General features: G+C 45.4%; 1 protein-coding gene across 5 annotated transcripts in view; it reads right to left on the bottom strand.

The window, feature by feature from the left end:
• The window catches only part of PDE10A (phosphodiesterase 10A), a 400,353-nt gene that overhangs the window by 250,919 nt on the left and 126,701 nt on the right, over nt 1-22,733 (bottom strand). For 3 of the 5 annotated variants that reach the window (XM_083176481.1, XM_083176483.1, XM_083176484.1), the window contains one exon: nt 18,078-18,888. The exons of the other annotated variants lie outside the window; for them this stretch is intronic. In XM_083176481.1, the coding sequence (XP_083032607.1) occupies nt 18,078-18,168 (91 nt within the window). In that variant the 5' untranslated portion in view covers nt 18,169-18,888. The remainder of the gene's footprint in view (nt 1-18,077; nt 18,889-22,733) is intronic. 5 annotated transcript variants of the gene reach the window in all.

Below are 22,733 nucleotides of genomic sequence, written 5' to 3'. Positions count from 1 at the left end.
CTTGTGATCCCGATGCGTGCTCCCACACAACACAAATCGAAGCCAGATAGACAAGGGCTGCATTGACTATATAGTACAGATCTTCTATACTATATAGTCAAAATGGCATGCATGTCTCATGGCTTGCCGTGCGATTTGATCCAATCGCATCGGGATTGAATAGCATGGCCTCCGACCGTGTGTACACACCATAAGTGTTCTTTAATTGTTCTCTCAACATAGTATTGACAATTAAGGTAAACAAAGGATAAGGATGCCACTAGTTTATTTGCGTTTATAGGATCTTCCTTAATCAATATATGTGACCTTGTTTTTTGTTTGATCTAATATCCAATGTAAATATACAATTCAATTGAATATGATGGTAGCAGAAAATTGGGGTGGTATGTAATGCAGTGTGAGTCTGCACAATGCTGGCCAAACAAAGAGGTTTTTTTTTTTTTTTTAAAGAGGCAATCATTTATCAGGCAAAACCATGCCTTGAAAATGACTGCTTCTTAACCCCTTAAGGACGCTGCCTATTTGGGCCCAAAGGACGCAGCCCTATTTTTCAAATCAGACATGTGTCAATTTATGTGGGAATAACTTTCTAATGCTTTTACTTATCCAACTGATTTTGAGATTGTTTTCTCGTGACACATTGTATTTTAAGTTAGTGGCAAATTTTGGTCGATACAGTCTGTGTTTTTTTGTGAAAAATACCAAAATTTGGAAAAAAAACTGAAAATTTTGCAATTTGCAAAATGTTAAATTTTCTGCTTGTGAGACAAATAATCATACCACTCAAAATAGTTAATAACTAACAAAGACCATATGTCTACTTTATGTTGCCATCATTATTTCAGCCTCCTTTTAATTTTTTTGGACACTAGGAGGCTTAAAATATAAATAGCAAATTCTCAAATTTTCAAGAAAATTTCAAACACTGATTTTTTTAGGGACCAGTTCAGTTCTGATGTGACTTTGAGGGACTTGTATGTGAGACACCCCCATAAATGATGCCATTTCAAAAACTGCACCCCTCACAGTATTCAAAACAGCATTTTGGAAGTTTGTTAACCCTTTAGGTGTTTCACAGGAATTAAAACAAAGTGTAGGTGAAATTTCAAAATTTCATTTTTTTTGCAGATTTGCAATTTTAATACATTTTTCTAAGGAACACAGTAGATTTTACTAGAGAAATGTGACTAAAAATTGATTCCCCCAATTCTTTTGTTTTCATAAATATCCTATATGTGGCCCTAGTGTGCACGTTGACCAAACCACAGGCTTCATAATAGAAGGAGCACCTACTTGATTTTGGAGCCTCCTTTTTATGAGATTATTTTTTATGCACCATGTAGGTTTCTAGGCACCATAAGATGCTAAAAGTTAGGAACCCCCCACAAGTGACCCCATTTTGCAAACTACACCCCTCAGGGAATTCATCTAGGGGTATAGTGTACATTTGAAACCCCCAGGGGTTTCACCAATTTTGGTACAACTGGGCTGTGAAAATGCAAAATTAAATTTTTTTACACAAAAATTAAGTTCTGGCTCAAAATTTTTCATTTTTACAAGGAATGAAGGAGACAAAGCACCCCAAAATCTGTGCCGCAATTTCTCCCGAGTACGGCAATGCCTCATATGTGACCAAAAAATACCATTTGGGTGCATGGCAGGACTCAGAAGGGAAGGAGTGATATTTGGATTTTGCAGCACAGATTCTGGTGGAATGAATGGTGGGTGCTATGTCGCATTAGCAAGACCCCCGAAGCACCAATACAGTGGAACCCCCCCACAAGTGACCCCATTTTGCAAACTACACCCCTCAGGGAATTCATCTATGGGTATAGTGAGTACTTTGACCCCACTGGTGTTTTGTCAAATTGTTAGGCATCGATACGTGAAAATGAAAAATGTCATTTTTTCCATTAATTTGTAGATTCACCCCATAATTTTATACTTCCACAAAGGGCAATAGTAGAAAAAGCACCCCAAAATTTGTTACACAATTTCTCCTGAGTATGGCAATACCCCATATATGGTTGTAAAACGCTATTTGGGCAGACAGCAGGCTTCAGAAGGGAAGGTGCACCATTTGGCGTTTTTGGCGCAGATTTTGCTGGAATGGTTTTCATGCGCCATGTTGCATTTGCAAAACCCCTGTTGTATCAGAGCAGTCAAAAACCCCAACAAGTGATACCATTTTGTAAACTACACCCCTCAAGGAACTCATCTATGGGTATAGTGAGTACTTTCACCCCACTGGTGTTTTGTCAAATTGTTAGGCATCGATACGTGAAAATGAAAAATGTCATTTTTTCCATTAATTTGTAGATTCACCCCATAATTTTATACTTCCACAAAGGGCAATAGTAGAAAAAGCACCCCAAAATTTGTTACACAATTTCTCCTGAGTATGGCAATACCCCATATATGGTTGTAAAACGCTATTTGGGCAGACAGCAGGCTTCAGAAGGGAAGGAGTGCCATTTTATCACAGAGTTTGCTGGAATGGTTTTCGGGCGCCATCTTGCATTTGCAGAGCCCATATTGTACCTGTGCAGTGGAAATCCCAAGCAAGTGATACCTTTTTGTTACTAGCCCCCCTCATGGAACTCACTTACGGCCGTAGTGAGCATTTTGACCCCACTGGTGTTTTGTCAAATTGTTATGGGCTGTGAAAATAAAAAAAAAACTATTTTTTTCCATTAATATGTAACTTTAGATCAAAATGTGCCATTTTCACAAGGGTTAATAGGAGAAATTGTGTAACATATTATGGGGTGCTTTTTCTCCTGAGTATGGCAATAGCATATATGTGTTTGTAAATTTCTGTTTGGACACATGGCAAGACTCAGAAGGGAAGGTAATGGCATGCGGCTCTTTGTACAAGCTGTGTGGAGTACATTAAAATTCAAGGGAAGTGTGATATATCTTAAAACAATCTTTGATACACAAGCCTGGTTGTGTGGGGCAGGTTTCACATTGGTAAGTTGTGTCCTTTCTTATCCCCTTTTTGTAGCATACTCTACATCGTTTCTGGGACCTTCCTTTCTTTCCAGTGTGGGGGACTTCACTCGGAAAATGTTGCCCTGGTACAATTCGCGAGGCCTCGCTTCCAGAAGTACTAGGGCCCCCCTGTTCCTGGTTGCCAAAAATAAGGGCCTTTATTACTGCCTCTTGGTACTCCAGGAATGTCCCCCTTTGGCCTGCACATCGATGTAGTACAAATGCGTTGTACAGTGCCATTTGTACTATGTGTACAGCTAATTTTTTATACCAGAACCTTGTTTTTCTCATAGCACTGTAAGGCTTCAGCACTTGATCTGACAGGTCGACCCCCCCCCCCCCCCATGTACCTATTATAATCCACAATGCAGTTGGGTTTTGGGGTTTCGGTACTTGTGCCCCGCACTGGGACAGGGGTGCTGCTATGGCCATGCACTGTTGTCAAGATAAGGACATCTCTCTTGTCCCTATACTTGACACACAGTACATTGTCGCTGCATAATGCCCTGCTCTCGCCCCTTCTAAGTGTTTGCCCAAGCAGCGACCTAGGGAGGCTTCTATTATTTTTACGTGCAGTGCCGCATGCCACAGTACTTCTGGAAGCGAGGCTTTTGAATAGTGGGACGCTGGTATAGAAATTATCCAGGTACAGGTGGTATCCCTGGTCCAGCAGTGGGTGCACCAAATCCCACACTATCTTCCCACTAATTCCGAGTAAGGGGGGGCATTGTGGGGGGGTCTATTTTTGTGTCTCTACCTTCATATATCCTAAATTTGTGTGTGTACCCTGATGTACTCTCACACAGCTTGTACATCTTCACGCCATACCTTGCCCTCTTACTTGGCAGGTACTGGCGGAATTGGAGCCTCCCTTTGAAATGTACCAGGGACTCATCTATTGAAATGTGCTTCTCGGGGATGTATGCCTGGGCAAACTTGGTACTAAAATGGTCTATTAGGGGTCTTAGTTTATATATCCGGTCATAATTGGGGTCATCCCGGGGTGGGCACTGTGCATTATCCCTATAATGGAGAAACCTAAGGATCGCTTCGAAGCGGGTCCTTGACATAGCCACACGGAACATTGGTGTATTGTATAAGATGTCTGTGCTCTAGTAGGACCTAATCGTGGGCTTCTTCACTAGCCCCATGCACAGTACAAGGCCCCAAAATATAACCATTTCATTTTTATGTACAGGGGTCCACTTGCGGGGCTGGGCATAATTAGAGGTGGGGTTTTGCTCAATAAATTGTTGGGCATAAACATTAGTCTGGGTGACCATTAGATCAACTAAATCATCACTAAAATTTTTTTTAAAAAAGTCCAGCTCTCTGAACCCTGCTGAATTAAATTGTATTCCTGGATTCCCTGTGAACTCAGGGACCTGTGGTACGTAGTTTTCAGGGGTTGTCCATGTGGGGTCAGAGGACTCGACTACTGCAGTGGGAGTCCTGCGTTGCCTCCTCGGGGGTTCATCAGAGTCACTAGATGATGAAGAGGATGACAAACGGAAATTTGTCTCATCCTCGCTAGCAGACTCAGTTTCAGAGGCCAGAAACGCGTATGCCTCCTCGGCAGTATATGTTCGTTGGGCCATAGTTTTATTGGTGTATGTATTTATGAGGTGATTCAACACGTGTGGGGTTTTGTAGCACTGACAATGTGCAAATGCACTGCAAAAATTATGGTGTGCGAATGCACTGAAAAATTATGGGGTACAAATGCACTGAAAAATTATGGTGTACAAGTAACGCACAGAAAAAATTATGGGGTACAAATGCACTGAAAAATTATGGGGTACGAATAACGCACAGAAAAAATTATGGGGTACAAATGCACCGAAAAATTATGGGGTACGAGTAACGCACAGAAAAAATTATGGGGTACAAATGCACCGAAAAATTATGGGGTACGAATAACGCACAGAAAACATTATGGGGTACAAATGCACCGAAAAATTATGGGGTACGAGTAACGCACAGAAAAAATTATGGGGTACAAATGCACCGAAAAATTATGGGGTACGAATAACGCACAGAAAAAATTATGGGGTACAAATGCACAGAAAAATTATGGGGTACGAGTAACGCACATAAAAAATTATGGGGTACAAATGCACCGAAAAATTATGGGGTACGAATAACGCACAGAAAAATTATGGTGTACGGATAAGGTACAGAAAAATTATACGGATCACAACACACAAAATTAGGTGGTGACTTCAGGGAGGGTGATCACAGCACAGATGACCACAGGGAGGGTGATCCCAGCACAGATGACCACAGGGAGGGTGATATAGGCAGGGGTATTGTGGTGATCAGCGCAATTTTACACAGCCTAAACTCTGACACAGCTCTGACACAGCTTCTCCTTCCAAGGCTCTAACACAGTGAGAGGGTTAGAGCCCGGGAAGAGAAGCAAAACACCCCTTTTACAATAGAAAGGCTGTGATTGGTGTAGTCAGGACTGACTGACCAATCACAGCGATCGGCGGGGCGGGACCACTCTGATTGGTCCGCGGGCGCACTGACACGATCGGCTGCTGTTGATGACAGCAGCCATCTATACTATGTCGCCTTGTCACTTGACAAGGCGACATGACACAGCGGGGACGTACCTGTACGGCAAGGTGCGCGAACTACCCCGCTGCCGTGACGTACAGGTACGTCCGCGGGCGGGAAGGGGTTAAAAAACAGATCCGAGTTCGGACAGCCTCCCGCATGGCCCCTGGACTCACACTCTATTACATCTGACCCCTCATATACTATTATAATAAATGAAGAAACATTTTATCTGTGATCTGAATGAACAAATACTGATTTGCTAGATGGAGCTAAGTCCAGTGCCATGCTCTAATGTTCCATCTGTATACAGACAGATGTGTATGAATAGGCAATGTATAGTATACATTCTGTATTAGGAGCTCCAGTGTGTTACCAGCAGGTGCCAGCAACTATTAGGACTCTCTAACGCAGTGGTTCCCAAACTGTGTGTCGTAGCACCCTGGGGTGCTTCGGGACACTTGTAGGGGTGCCCTGGGTTAGTGTTCCAGGACCAGTTCAAATTATTATGGTCAATGTAACAAGCAAAACTAGTGTTCGTGTCTTCCAATCATAACTTAAGTTATATGGACAAACAGAAGTGAATACTATCCCTCACCACATAACCATGTCCAAGAATGAGAAATTTATAAAAAAAATAAAATATATATATATATATATATATATATATATATATATATAAAAAATTAAATAAATTTAGTTTTATATTTTTTTTAAATACATTTCTCAATAGGAAAGCTTTGGCCTAGGGGTGCCGTTATGAAAATTCTGATACTCTAGGGTGCCATGATTCAAACATGTTTGGGAACCACTGCTCTAACGTATGACTTGTACCTTATTTTTGCCAGTGGGAGTGCAAAATGCGATTTATGACAACACATGATTCCACTTCTAAAATGTATTTATCTGGCAGAATAAAATAATGAGGCAATAAATAATAAATAAAATAAACTCATCGCCGAGGTATCATTTTCTGCAACCACCATATGAATTAAAAAAAACTTATATTCATACATGACGACTTTTCTGTCCTCTGGCAGTGGGCAGCCTGATTGTCATTTAGGATGTGTGGCCAGTGGGGATATGGGTCAGAGGGTGTTCTCGCATGATCACATTTTTGTGTCCCCACCCTTGATAAATAAGCACTGGCAAAACAGGCACTGTGTAGTGGGGGCAGGGATAGGATGACGTGATTGCACCTTTGGGTTCCCCTCATCTGCCCAGGAGGTTTGTGGTGATCTGTTGGGCTGAGATGGCCACCTGATTTTTAAAAGCCTCCCTGCTGTTTTGGTAGGGTATGCAAGTATGCTGCCTAAATTGGAATTAAAATACACTCATCTCCCAGATACAGAGGCTAGCACTCAGGCAGGTGTTGGCTTGTGCACCTTACACAAATAGGCCTCCTATAGGTGTGATAAACAGCAGCCATCATGATATTGGGCAACATTTTTGAAGCAAGGACAAAAAAAACATGCACATCCTTTTTTTTTTTACTGCGTGGAAACATTAATGCCATATAGCCTTGCAGTGGATATTGGGCCTGATGCTGGTTCACTTGCAAAAGCAATTCTTTCTCTAATGGACAAAACCATGCTACACTTCAGGTGGGGCAGATGTAACATGTGCAAAAAGAGTTAGATTTGGTTGAGTTTTGTACTTCAAACTAGAGATCTGCCGTATATATCTCTCTGCTGGTGCATATACTTCCGTATAAATAATGTCTCTCTGCTGGTGCATATACCAGCATATATACCGCATAAATAATATCTCTCTGTTGGTGCATATACTGACGTATAAATAATATCTCTCTGCTGGTGCATACACCAGCATATATACAGCATAAATAATATATCTCTCAGCTGGTGCATATACTGCCGCATAAATAATATCTCTCTGCTGGTGCATATGCTGCTGGATATATAATATCTCTCTGCTGGTGCATATACTGCCGTATAAATAATATCTCTCTGCTGGTGCATATACTGCTGTATAAATAATATCTCTCTGCTGGTGCATATACTGCCGTATAAATAATATCTCTCTGCTAGTGCATATACTGCCGTATAAGTAATATCTCTCTGCTGGTGCATATACTGCCGTATAAATAATATCTCTCTGCTGGTGCATATACTGCCGTATATATAATACGTCTCTGCTGGTGCATCAACTGCCGTATAAATAATAATACCAGTCTACTGGTGCATCTATTGCCGTATAGATAATACCTCTCTGCTGGTGCATCTACTGCCATCCAAATAGACATGTCAGACAGTCCTTACCTGTACTGGCAGGAAAAAAAAAGGCAGTTTGAATGCCCCTGTACAAACTGGCACTATTTTACCTGAGTTGTCCCCCCTCCAGTGTGTACTCCGAAAGAGTTTTTAGTGCAGTGGGGAACCTGGTCAGTGAGCGGTGAAAGAGGTTGCTTCCGCAAAATGTGGAGTAGATGATTTTTTATAAAAATGAATTATCATTTTTATAATCGCCCACTGCTCCTTGGCTGGTGGTAAACACAATCAAGCCAGATAGTGGTCTTATTGGATATTAAACTGACAAAAACATATACACACTCGCAGAACAACTCAGTGCTGGACAAATCACCCACTGCTCCTCGGCTGGTCGTCGCCTGGTTATAACTGGTCAGAAGGATCCACTGCTTTGCAGCTATTGCTTTGCTTCACGAATCACCCACTGGTCCTCGGCTGGTGGTAAACATGATCAAGCCATCCCCATTCATTAATCCACTGCTGAGCATACAACTGTTTGCGCTGAAGTGGTAATAATCAGGGGCGGATTGGGGACCAAAAGTGGCCCTGGAAAATTTCTGGAAGCGGCCTCATGTGGGTGGCACCAAACCAAAATGGGCGTGTCCAGCATAACAGTAGGCGGGGTTACTACATCAGTATACCTGTCAAACTTGAAGCTGCACGTGTTTCTACCTAATCACTAGTGTTGCGCCGCCCAAGCAATTCAGCCATGGACACTGCAGGAAACAAGGCTGATTACTTTGAATATATACACTTAAAAAATATGTATATGAAGTTTTCAGCCCATGTATAATTCTGAATAATGGGAGGAGGGAGAGCACCTCTCAGGGAGGGGGAACATGTTCATGAACTCACCTCCTAAAGCCTTAAGGGGCGTACACATGGGGCGATTTCAGACCCTTTTCTAAGTGATCTGACAAGATCACCTTCACTTGCCACAACTTTTCTAAAGGTAATAGACACAGGAGGGTAGTGGCGTGGACCTAGGGTGGTGACATAGTACGCCTAGAGTCCTACGTAAGATCTGTAGCATAAGCTGTGGCCGCATATATGAGGATGAAATATATATATGGCCGGCACTCCTTTTTTGACAGAAATCATGCCCCGGTGCCTTTCCCAGGCTGTTTGTCTGTTGAAAATAGTCAATATGGAGCAGGAAGCACTCAACCAGTTTGTCAGTAAATAAATAGACCAAACGGGACTTGTGTATTATCACGGAGCCCATCGCATTGCATACCTTAATTAGTGGTATGCGATGCAATGCGATTTTCGGGTCAAAACACCCGCACAGTACAATAAAATATTGCATAGCATCGCATGCCGTTAAAATGGCACGCATCCTCCGACCTTTAAAATGGCACACATCCTCCAACCTTTAAAATGGTACGCATCCTCCGACCTTTTCATACCCCCCACTATCCATGTCAGCGTGGAGATGATTTCAGATAGTGTGGCGAGCCCAGCAGGCCTGAAGCGTGGCGAGCGGACGCAGAATACATGTGAAGTAATCCACGCCCCTCGCCGGGCTCGCTGTGTTCGCCACAATTCGGGCTCGGTGGCTCACCACACTATCTAAAATCAACTCCACGCCGACGTGGATAGTGGGGGTATGAAAAGGTCGGAGGATGCGTACCGCTGCGCTCGCCATGCTTCGGGTTGGCATTGATAGTAGGGGTGGCGTTGACAATGGGGGTGCATTTAACATAGTAAGCACCCATCAGGGTGCTTGTCCAATAAAAAAATTGCATGCCATATCCATACAATTAAAAATCGGATCGCATCGCATGAGATGCCCTGCGATGAAAATCTTGGGCGCTGTGATAATACACAAGTACCGACCAAACTGTGGTAGATTCCAACGTTTCAAATCTTTATCAGATTTTTTGTCAGTAATAACAAAGTGTAAAAGCTGCTTTAAATAGGGCTTAAAACAGTGAAGATCACACTCACCTGGTGCAGCGTTTCCCCGATGTTGCGCCGATGTCCAGCCTGATGACGTCACTTCCGTCTCTACGGCTCAAGTCACTGGTACGCATAGTAACCGGAAGGATGCGTTCCATAGGTGGTTCCATGGAGAGCACTATACCCGGAAGTATGCGCTTCACTCAAGTTCCAAACCTCTGTATCATCATCCCTCCGTTATGTGTGTTTCTCAGAGTCCGGAGTGGGAGTTTTGGTCAATCAGGTTGATCGCTAGCTGCATTGGGTGTACAATCAAAGGTGGAATTGGTATATAAGCAATGTGACATGGAGATGCTTATAAAAAGTTTCAATAAAGTGAAAAAAAATTGTACCAGTATGCCCATTATACATTATGGCACACGTGGTAATGCCAATAACACATTATGTCACACATTACTGCCAATTTCACATTATGCCACATATTGTGATGTGCTTACACGTTATGCCACACCACATAATGCCCATTACACTTTGTGCCACACACTATAATTCCCCTTACACAATATGCTGCACACTTTAATGCCCATATGACATTATGCTGTGCGTAATGTCCCAAGTACTACTGCTTATACACATAATGCCACCAGTAGTTCCCCTTACACAATGCCCAGAGAAGTGCCCATTGCAGTATGCCTTCAGTACTGCTCACTGTGTTATCCAGTCCTGTCTAGCCCTGAGCCCAGCAGAGCCTGCAGAGGCACTGAATTGATTTTCAAATATGGCGCCAGGTTATGAGCCAATCAGAGCTTTTGGTCCAACAGGCAATCAATAACTGCAGCTGCTGGACCACATGATGTACCCACAGTGCAAATGGGCAAGGCACCACTGGCACACACCTAGTTATTGCCCTTTACAGCACCTAGAGCCCCTTACTCACATTATGCTTCACAGTAGTGCCCATTACAAAAAATGTCCACAGTAGTTGCTCTGCTTATACATATTATGCCCAGAGTAGTAGAACCCTTACACACACACACACACACATATTATGTCCACAGTCACACATATTATGTCCACAGTAGTTGTGCCTCTTAAACATAATGCCCCCTATTGGCCACAGTAGTAGTGTTGCTTATACATAATGCCCACTGTTGCCCTCAGTAGTAGAGCTGACTATACGTAATGCCCACACCAGTTGCAGAAAGTATTAGGGCTGATTATACGTAATGCCCACAGCAGTTGCAGAAAGTATTAGGGCTGATTATACGTAATGCCCACACCAGTTGCTGACATTAGTAGCACTGCCTATACATATGCCCACACCAGTTGCCGACAGTAGTATCCCTGCTTATACCCAATGCCCACTCCAGTTGCTGACAGTAGTAGCGCTGCTTTTACTTAATGCCCACACCAGTTGCTGACAGTAGTAGCTCTGCTTTTACTTAATGCCCACACCAGTGTCTGACAGTAGTAGCGCTTCTTATACCTAATGCCCACACGTTGCCGACAGTAGTAGCGCTGCTAAAGCTGCCCATACAACGGATCCGTTCGGGACTTAAATAGTACAGGCCTCCTTACACTCCCAAGCCCGGTGAACAGTGCCTACTAGTGCCTGACCTGCCCTGTTAAGCGGCCCTGCCTCCTTCCACCCTCTGTCCTCTCTTGTTTAAAATATAAAATATATTCCCCCCTGTGAGTGATCCTGGTGGTGGCCTGGCCTGATTATAAACTAAAAATATGAGAACAGTACTGCCAGGTCCTCGATCGGCGGCCGCCGACGCCGCACCCAGTGCACTAATATTGTCTGTGGCTTTGCCTCCTCCCGTCCGCTGTTCTCGAGGACTCAGAGAACAGCGGGCGGGAGGAGGCAAAGCCACAGACATTATTAGTGCAAAGGGTGTGGCGTTGGCGGCCTCTGATCGGGGACCCAGCGGTACTGTTCTCATATTTGTATTTTAGTGATCACTGGCAATGGCGATGGGCGGCGCAGAGGATCCTCAAGGAGGCGGGGCAATGGACGTCACACCATGCTTGCCTACTTTTGAAAACCAGTTTCAGAGAGATTCCAGGCGCTAGTAGAATTGCAGCACCAATGAGGCAGGAGTCTGCGCATGTGCAACCCCCCTGGTAGAATGCCTTCGCTGACTTTCACACTCGCTGGGGTGTTCGCTCCAGTATTGGAGGACACAGGGCACTAGCAGGGGAAAGCCCAGTGTTTTATGGGTGTGCCAATAAAACCGCTGGACGTAACCCTGTGAACGCAAGAGTGACTATGCCTGCTTGGGGCAGACGATTGACATCAGCTCTCGCCCTGAATTCGGCCAGGATGAGTCAGTCAGTAGAAGGGGAAAATAAATCATTTCATGGGGAGCGACCATCGAGGGATTTCTCTCCCACATGCGAGGGGATGTGTAAATGTACACATCCACTTTCATGCTAATGCTGGGATTCACACGCAGGGGGGGGGGGGGGGGGGGGGGGTTGGCGTGATGTTGGATCGCGTCTACCTGCTCGCTAGGCTGCAAATATATGCAACCCAGTGAACAGGTCTGAATCAGGCCTATAGTCTATTATACACAGCCACGCCATATAACACACAGCACATTATAACATTATACACACCCCAATATTACATTATACACAGCTCAACCCATACTACATTATAAACAGTCCACGCTTTATTGCATTATACACAGCCCCCTCCCCCCACACAAACACATTACACAATACATTATACACAGCCCCCTCCCCCCACACAAACACATTACACAATACATTATACACAGCCCCCTCCCCCCACACAAACACATTACATTATACACAGCCCCCTCCCCCCACACAAACACATTACATTATACACAGCCCCCTCCCCCCACACAAACACATTACACAATACATTATACACAGCCCCCTCCCCCCACACAAACACATTACATTATACACAGCCCCCTCCCCCCACACAAACACATTACATTATACACAGCCCCCTCCCCCCACACAAACACATTACATTATACACAGCCCCCTCCCCCCACACAAACACATTACACAAAACATTATATACACAGCCCCCCCCCCCCCCCCCACACACAAACACATTACACCATGTGCTCACAGTTACTCCCTCATATTACAGACCCACTCCCAAGCACTTGCCTGTGTTGCTCCTTCCATGGGAGTGCAGGGACCCTGCAGAGTGGTGGGAGCAGTCTGTGTGGTGGTGGGGGAAGCAGCCGGGTGACAGGACAGAGCAGGGAGAGCAGCAGGCTGATGCACGTTGCACGGAGTGTGGTGGGCGTGGCCAACCTCGAAAGCCCTGGCTGCTGCTGACTCCCCTGCTCCTCCCATCCACACACTTCCTGTCTCTGACTGGCAGCAGCTCCACAACCCTGCGGTGGCCGTCTGTGACGATTAGCGTGCAGGCCCCGCACTGAGCTCTGCTCAGCTGTAATTTGTGCTCAGTGCTGCCCCTGCTGGCTAATTCGGCCTCAGTAGCAGCGGCCTCCCGGGAAAGTTCCCGGTAAATATAATGGCCAATCCGCCCCTGGTAATAATCACAGAGCTGAGCAATCCCACTGCTGAGAGTCATTGATTGATGCACAAATTGGCCACTGCTCCTCGGCTGGTGGTAAACACGATCAAGCCAGATAGTGGTCTTATTAGATATTGAACTGACAAAAACAGATACACACGCGCAGAACAACTCAGTGCTGCATGAATCACCCACTGCTCCTCAGCTGGTCGTCGCCTGGTTATATCTGGTCAGAAGGTTCCACTCCATTGCAGCTATTGCATTGCTGCACGAATCGCCCACTGTACTTCGGCTGGTGGTAAACATGATCAAGCCATCACCATTCATTATGGGCCCCATTATGAATGTGCAGTAGCTCACGTAGCTCACGTGGCACCAGGGATATATAACGGCCTCGGTGCCACAACCCAATGTCTCAGCTTTCCCGTATTTCCAGAACACCATGGGGTCCGCATTATGGTCCGGGATGGCCCGGTTACCCTCCACAGCCCTTTCCGCACTGGCCTGCCGGTGGCTATTCTCACTACCATGCACAGCAGCCCCCCTTCATTCCCCCGCAGCCCAGGTTTCCTACTCCCGCGGATTTTCAGCTGGGAGGTCACAAGGGGTCGACACTGGTTCTTCTACTCATATGTGCCCCGGGTCTAATACTATGCATGTTTCTCCCGAGCTATCTGCAGGCACTGGTTTCAAAGCAACGTCCAGAGGGTCCTCACAGGGTGAAGAACGGGAGACCTTACAAGGCACTGCAGAACCAGCTCGAGCAGGAATGCCTCTCGCCACGAACGTAGCCAGTGGGAGGACCACCCAGTTTCAGCAAGCACAGGTGCAAGTGACGCCACCTCACAAGATGCTGGCCTCGTGACACCTTTGGCTTCACCTGACATGGCGACCCAGTTGCCAGCAGCCGTCGACCAAGGTGACACATCAATGGGTGGTGAGCATAATGGTTCATCTGCATGAGTCTTCTTCCTCTAATTCCTCGCCAAGCAGCGACAAGTCAGGGTCCCCCAAGTGACCGTGCAAGTTCACCAAGCTGGTTGCACGCACGGTAGCAAAGAAAGTAGGGGAGTCTAAGTGTGCCAGGAAAGAGAGGGCCACTGTGTTGACTCCATTCGTGGGTGACATGGTGCACTGCTCCAATACGGCAGTGTGACGCGGTCTGCACAAGGGTATCAGGGACAAGATTAGGATGGGCACATTTGTTGACCTCCGACATGAAGAAGGATTTCGATAAAGCTAAGAAGTCTGCAGGCAATGGTTGCCTTGAAGTGAGACAAAGGCTCAAAGTGCCGTTTCCGTCACGAATGCCGGGTATGCGTAGCGGGTCACCCTGCAAAGTCTTGTAAGGCCTCCGCACGACACGCCGAGCAGGGCAATGCCAGCACTAGCGGTAAATAAAGCCCCCTCACCCATCGTAGTGGCCGAGTTGGCCTGCAGATTAGTCAGTTACCCTAATAGGTCTGACGCTCAGTTTTTGTTGGACAGTTTTAGTTATGGCTTTTCGCTTACCAATACCCAAGTCAGTTAGTGTCGTCTCCAATAGGAACCTTAAGTCAGCAAGGGATTTCCCCGAGGTGGTGAGACAAAAGGTGTGGGCGGAAGTCGATTTAGGCAGGATAGCTGGACCTTTCCAGGCTGAACCGTTGCCCGGGATGTGCTTCTCCCCTCTGCGGGAAGTGCCTAAAAAGCCCCCGGTAAATACAGACTGATTCAGCTCCTGTCTTACCCCCACAGGGCATCCATCAATGAAGCTATCTCCGATGACTAAAAAGTGTACATTATCAGTTGTTTGATGATGTGCTCAGCATGGTCCAGGGTTTTGGCAGGGGTGCACTCATGGCAAAGCTGGACATTGAGTCCACTTTTCGCTTCCTTCCCATTCATACCGATTCCTTTAGGTTCATGGGCTTCCGGCTAGACAGTGGCATATTTATTGACAAGTGCCTGTCGAAGGGGTGCTCGGTCTCCTGCTCCTACTTTGAGAAGTTCAGCACATTTTTGCATTGGTGCATATGGGCCGACACAGGTTGCTGTGGTGTGGCTCATTATTTGGACGATTTTCTCTTTGTGGGGCCAGGAGACCGCAGTACATGCTCCAACATTCTCGTGGCGGCCATCACTATCATGGGTTCTTTGGGGGTTCCTATTGCCTCTGACAAAACAGAGGGCCCTACACGGGGGGCCCGTGCTTTCGTACCTGGGCATAGAAATAGATTCTGCCGCTGGCTGCTTTGCATACAGAGATGTATGCAAAGGATATATAAAATAAAATTGTGTAAATAGAGGGCAACACTCATTTTAGGTACATATATGAAGGGGTCCAGAGGATGTTATACAAAATTGTACCCAACTCACAATGCGGCTGGTAAGTGTAAACACATAAAGTTATCTTTTCTCCTTCCAATCCTGTGTGATCACCACAGTGTATATAAACTAGGATGAGAGTAAGCTGCATACTCACTCAAAGGCAAGACGTAGTGAAGCTTATAAAGGGTTCTTTTGCTGGATATGATGCCATGCAGAAATCACAAGGTTCCAGAAGGTGTCCTGTTTTTCCATGTATGGTGTGTATCATACTCACTCAAAGGTGTTGTGGTTTAAAGCATATCATGGCAGACACTATAAATACGTTTAAAATAAGGTTGGATAAACATTTATTGGTTAAAAACATACACGGGTACGAATAAGAAACATAATCTGTCTTTAAAATATCGGGACATACTATACAACAAGGGATAAACTATTATAAACATAGGTTGAAGTAGATGGACGCAAGTCTTTATTTATAATGTAACTATGGGCCTTATTCTAGTTCACTCTCTGACAAAATCCTTCTTAGATGGACAAAACCATGGCCCTTATTCTGGTTGGTGCGGTAATATCTGCGTGCGTTCGTGCCGCCGATGTTTTGTGTCTGCGCATGTGCAGAGGCGTCTCTGCGCATGTGCGAGCGGGGCGTACGGCAAAATCCCGCATGAAATGTGAAAACTCCGAACAGGGGGTGGAGAGGGACGTGAAGGGCTATTTGGGCTCATTACCATATGCATACGCCCCGCGTTTCATGGGCGTTCCCATGCAAACGCTTGGCGTACGTATGGTAATGCGGCCGTGACGCACGTGTAGGGGGCGGACATATGACATCGCCGGATGTCAGCTGCCAGCCCAGATCCCTGCTTTTGCACGGAAAAATGTCCGTGTGGTCTGAGGTTGCGGGAGCTGGTGGACCACTCGGTCCTGCATTCGATGGTCTGCGACCATCGAATGATGGGGGAGGTTCCCTGAGATGGAGGAGGCGTATTCCATGAAAAATACACGTGCGGTCCGTTCGGCCAGCTTCTTACCGCGTACGGACGGAGTTGGCGATCCGTATGGAAGGCAGGGTTTCGCACGCACGGTCCTGGCCGCATATTCGGATCCGGCCGCACCGATCAGAATAAGGCCCCATGTGCACTGCAGGGGGGCAGATGTAAAATGTGCAGAGAGAATTAGATTTGGGAGAGTTATTTTGTTTCTGTGCAGGGAAAATACGGACTGCTTTATTTTCACACTGCAATATAGATCTCACTTTGAAGTAAAACCCCACCCAAATCTAATTCTCTCTGCACAAGTAACACCTGCCTCACCTGCAGTGCACATGGTTTTGTCTATCTAAGAAGGATTTTGTCAGAAAGAGTGAATTAGAATAAGGCCCTATGTAACTATGTAACTATGGTCCTTATTCTGATCGGTGCTGCCGGATACGAATATGCGGCCAGGACCGTGCGTGCGAAACCCTGCCTTCCATACGGATCGCCAACTCTGTCCGTACGCGGTAAGAAGCTGGCCGAACGGACCGCACGTGTATTTTTCATGGAATACGCCTCCTCCATCTCAGGGAACCTCCCCCATCATTCGATGGTCGCAGACCATCGAATGATGGACCGAGTGGTCCACCAGCTCCCGCAACCTCAGACCACACGGACATTTTTCCGTGCAAAAGCAGGGATCTGGGCGGGCAGCTGACATCCGGCGATGTCATATGTCCGCCCCCTACACGTGCGTCACGGCCGCATTACCATACGTACGCCCAGCGTTTGCATGGGAACGCCCATGAAACGCGGGGCGTATGCATATGGTAATGAGCCCAAATAGCCCTTCACGCCCCTCTCCACCCCCTGTTCGAGTGTTCACATTACATGCGGGATTTGGCCGTACGCCCCGCTCGCACATGCGCAGAGACGCCTCTGCACATGCGCAGACACAAAACATCGGCGGCACGAACGCACGCGGATATTACCGCACCAACCAGAATAAGGGCCTATGTAACTATGGTATCTTTACACAGTCATATCCTCCACATCCTCACCATACTCCACCGTATGGGTATCAATGGCGATAAAAAAGGATGTGGTCTCAGTAAAAATACCCACAAATGTTTAATAAACAGGAAAAATAAACAACATGGAACAAATTAAACAAGTTTTGACCCATAGCACTGGTCCACCTCTCCCCTCTTCTTACTGATTTGTACATCAACCCCCTAGTCCAGTTGTTCCAAACTGGGTGACATGGCAGAGCATGTGGCATGAGCAGAAGTGCAACCATGTCTATAACTACATAAATTAACCTAAGGATGATAGATAAGAACACTTTATTTAATTTAATTATTTTGATGAAATTGTCAATAAGCAACAAGGCCTAGGGTTGCCTTGAAAATATGTTAACACTGTGGTTGGCCGGAACTCATGAAAGTTTGGGAATCACTGTACTAGTCCCTAAATGTTAAAGTGAACAAAAATACAGTAGCACAGAAGATTCCTACATTACTTATTATTTACCTTCAGCTGTAGTCTGTTGCTGGGAACAGGGTGTCCTGTCAATGTCTTCTCCATCTAAGCACTGAATTAGATCAGTATGGATACTTATCATTGCCCATTGTCCTAAGGTACTTAAGTAAAGCTGGTCTCTATGTCCTGTATCGGTTCCTGTAACATACTTTGGGGGTCTCTGAGCTTTTTCTTCAGATAACGTTTAAAACCATTGCTATCTTTTTTGTGTTTACTTGTGTCAGATTGTGAGTATTTCAGCTGCATTCAGGTTGCAGTGCAGCCATTATGTTATCAACCACATTATTGATTAAAATCTCTAAATCCTGGTAGCAGAAATGTGATGGTCTGTTTATAAGAATTGTCTTGCAGGCCCTGGTTGGCTCTCGGGTGATGGTGGATGTTCGTGTTGGTTCTCAGGTGACGTGGTTGTGTGGCAGAGTTCATGTTGGCTCTCAGATGGTGGGGGTTGTTCAGATGATGGTGGTTGTGTGGAGGAGTTCATGTTGGCTCTCAGAGGATGGTGGTTATGTGGAGGAGTTCATGTTGGTTCTCAGATGGTGGTGGTTGTTCAGATGATGGTTGTTGTGTGGAGGAGTTCATGTTGGCTCTCAGATGATGGTGGTTGTTCAGATGATGGTTGTTGTGTGGAGGAATTCATGTTGGCTCTCAGATGATGGTGGTTGTGGCCAGTGTTCAAGTTGGCTTTCATATGATTGTGGTTGTGAGGGTAAGATTACCTCTTTTAAGGATTTGGATGGATTTCATGTTTTGTGCCAACATTGCTTTTCTTATTCTTCAGTCTTCTCTATTGCTTCCACCTCTGAAACAAATGGAGTGACTTTAGCTCCTGTATTTGTACCTTTTCATTGTACACATTTTATTTGTGGAAATGTTGAAATTGACAGAGCCACAGAAGTCAGATGGTTAGGTTAGATTGTTACAGAATAACATTTTTCACTAGTAAAATTATACACTAAATTGATGTTGTTTTACCATACAAACCACTTTCTAGTCAGATACAGGAGAATAATATTGTTGTCAATTCAGTTAAACAATTAAAGACAAAAAAATGAAACCATGTTAGTTCTCCTTTAAACAAGTCCCCAGATGTCCTCTAATATTACATTCTTGTTTTATCTTGTATTCTCTATAACATTATAACTATTTACTATGTTTATTGACGCTTTTGAAAGACAGCCAGAGGATTGCAACATTGGGATAAAAAGACAAATATGCTTTGATTGGACAAGCAGTAATTCCTGTGCCAGAAAAACAGAGGGGGAAATTTACTAAGGAGAATTGGCTAAGAATACGTCTATTAGTAGCCATTTTTTGGCTGCAAAATCATATTTTTTGAAATTTCCGATGGCCAATATTCTTTTGAGAGGGGGAGATTCTCTAAAAATCTCCGCCCCTCTTCGTGGCCCATCGCAATTATAATTATCGCATATGTTCTAACATATGCGATAATTATAGCAAAGGACAGCTCTTGCGTTAAGAGCTGTCCTTTGCGGTGAGAGTCGCGGGGTCCCAGAAGGTCCCGGCGGCTCCCCCTCCCATCCACACCCGGCGCTGCTGCTGCGCCGGGCTCTCCTCCTCCCTGCACCCAGAAGAGGATCAGTGCAGGGAGGAGGTCACAGGTGAGGGGGGAGGGGGCGATGTGGGGCATTGCCAGATTTTTCTGGCGGGGGATGCTTAGAGCATCCCGAAATGTGGTAAAAACCCAGATAACTGGGTTTTTACCGCATTTTCACCTTACAGAATCTCCCCCCTATTCAGGAATATGAATGCATACGCCATCAAAAGAATACAACTAGGAATCACCATTCATTCATTCAAACGGTGATTCTTAATTTACTAACCAGCCATATGTAACATACAGCCAGTAATTGACATGAAAATCCGCTTGAAAAACTCTCCTAATTTTCCAGCCGTATTTGGGTGAAGTCTGCATGAATCAGTCAGTCTTTGCACGCTTCAGTGTGTAAAAATAGATAAAAATAAATAATTTAAAAAGCCGACGTGCGGTCCCCAGGCCCAGTCAAAGAGCAGGCTCTGGTTTTAAATATTCAGGGGATAAAACAAATAGGGGTTCCCCAAAAATTTTTAAAACCAGCATCAGCCTCATGAGCCGATCCTGTTTCCCAAAATACGAGGGGACAAAGTGAGTAGGGGTCCCCTATATTTTGAGAACCAGCACTGTGCCCAACCAGCCAGCAGAGTAATGGCACAGCCAGGGGAAGCTTATTATATAAGGTCCCGCAGCCAAACCATTAACCTCTTGAGCCGGGTCAGCCCAGACAGGGACCCTGGGGGAGTAGGGACCCCCAAATTAAGGGGCCCCTTTTTAGAATTAACCCTCCCCAGGCTGATGCACGGGGCTGTTCTCGGTGCCCCATGGTGGTGGGCACCAGGCTGATAACAGTTTAAAAAATAGAATAAACAATTGTACATTGTTGTGGAACTACAAGTCCCAGCATGCGGGGCAATAAAGGGCCCGCTGGTACTTTTAGTTCTACAACATGCCAATAGTTAAAAAAACACACACACAAACAAAACGTACAACTTTAATACACCCAGAGCCCATACATACTTATACTTACTTACCTGTACCGGAAGAATCGGTCTCCTTCTCCAGTAAAAAATCCATTTGGGTACCTGCGGAAGGAAATTATACTTATCAGCTTCTCTGGTGGTGGATCAGTCCTCTTCGTTCCAAGTAGGCATCCCAGGACAGGTAAAAAAAAAACGCTGACCCGAGCCGTCGCACAAATATTTAAGTTCTCTGCTCCTCCCCCAAAATGCATTATTGACTGTCTAGCGGGCCAATCGGGAGCCAAATTCCACTAAGCGGTCAATAATTTTGCAGGTACCCAAATGGATTTTCTACTGGAGATTCTTCGGGTCATGGTAGGTAAGTATAAGTCCCCCTGTATTTTGTGATCCAGGACCGGCTCTTGAGCTTGGTGCTGGTTTTAAAAATTCTGGGGATCCCCTATTTGGATTATTCCCTGAATTTCTAGAACCAAAAGCGTCTCTTTGAGCCCAGGGCTGGTTATAGCAAGGGGGGGACCCCACACTATTTATTAAAATAATTTATTTATTCTATTTTACACACTGCAGCCTGCACAGATCTGTCTGATCCGTGCATGCTGCAGATTTGTATTTGTATATATACGGCCATCTACGCCATTGGGAAAATATGAATCCGTGAATACAGCAGATTAGTGAAATCTGCTGTATTTATGAATTGTATTTTCCTGAGAATTTTGACAATGATGGTCATTCAGAGTTGTACTTGGCATCAGCCATATGCGTAAATCTTAGTAATTTTCTCCCAGAATATCAGCAGATTAGACATCTCAGCCATTTCTCTGTGGCTGCTAAATTAGCATTTCTTGTGGGTTCTGGGCTGTGACAAAATAGAATTGTCCCACAAGTAGCCAGAGGTGTTCACTGTCCTGCATTGAGCATATGCATTTCAGATGCATTATTCTAACTGATATCCTGATTGTCATTATTATTGGCACTCCATGATAGGTGTACAATTGATCATGATGACAACTGATCTAGTTCTCATATGGATGAAAGGAGTGCCGCGTCTGGTCCTCTAGGAGACAACAGGAAAGGTTGGAAGCCAGGCTAAGGGGCCGAAGAATACATGTCTTGTTCTATGGACAAGAGGGAGCAGGGTAGAGGGGAATAAGCGGGCGGGACTAGATTACTGGCCTGGAGAGATCTGGTTAGCAGGGAATGGAGGTTGGGCATAGGTGTGGGAATGGATGGGGCTACTCTTTTCTGGGTAATACTGGCAGAGTCCTTTCATTGCTGCTTGAGCATATGGGCAATATGGGAGGCAGGAGTAGAGGGGTTTCGTGACGTAAATGCATGGGTGAGCCCAGAGGGCTGGGGGCCGGCCTTAGCTCCACACTGGGCAACCTCTGAATACTTCTCCACCTGTCTAGCCTAGCACCAGTACCGTGGCTGCGGGAGTCATGTCTTCCGGCTGTTTCTACTGAGGTGGCTGGAGGAGTCATCTCTGTTGGCTGGCGTCAATGCAGCGGTTTAGTCTGGGTAGCATAGTGATGCTGCCCCGCTACGACTCTCAAATAGCTGCTGGATGTGGGGTCTCTGCACCGGAGCGGATGGGCTGGCAGGCTGAATGACAGCCAGCACCCTTTAGTAACAACAGGGGGGCACGTGCCTCGGTGCCCCCCCTGAATCCGCCACTGCTATAGCCATACCTCTGGAGCCACCACTGCTTGCTACCCTAGCCCACCAACCGTTGCTAGGTGGTAATCCTACTGACTAGAACAAAGAACGTTCACAGATCATAGATTTCTGAAAACTACTACAGTGACATCTCCATTACAGATGAAGCAGAGAGAAATCTAGCAGCCATAATGTAGAACCATTTGATATTTTCACTGGTTGTAGCCAGAAGACCACATGAAAATATTCAAAATGTATTACATATATAAAAAAAAAAAAAAAAAAAAAGATAGTAAAAGAATTACTGGTAATACTGCAAAATGCCTTTAAATAATATAGTCAAATTCACTTGAAATATGCATAAGCTTTAAAGCACTGAGGGATAATTGATGTGCATTAAAGTGCGTCATATCAGACAGATTACTCTTTTACAAAGTGCAACTGAGATTATCT

This window comes from Crinia signifera, chromosome 3 (genome assembly GCF_055691185.1).
Source record: "Crinia signifera chromosome 3, ASM5569118v1, whole genome shotgun sequence".
NCBI lineage: Eukaryota > Metazoa > Chordata > Amphibia > Anura > Myobatrachidae > Crinia > Crinia signifera.
The sequence above is the reverse complement of the archived record's forward strand: the minus strand, read 5'-3'. Positions and strand labels throughout refer to the sequence as shown.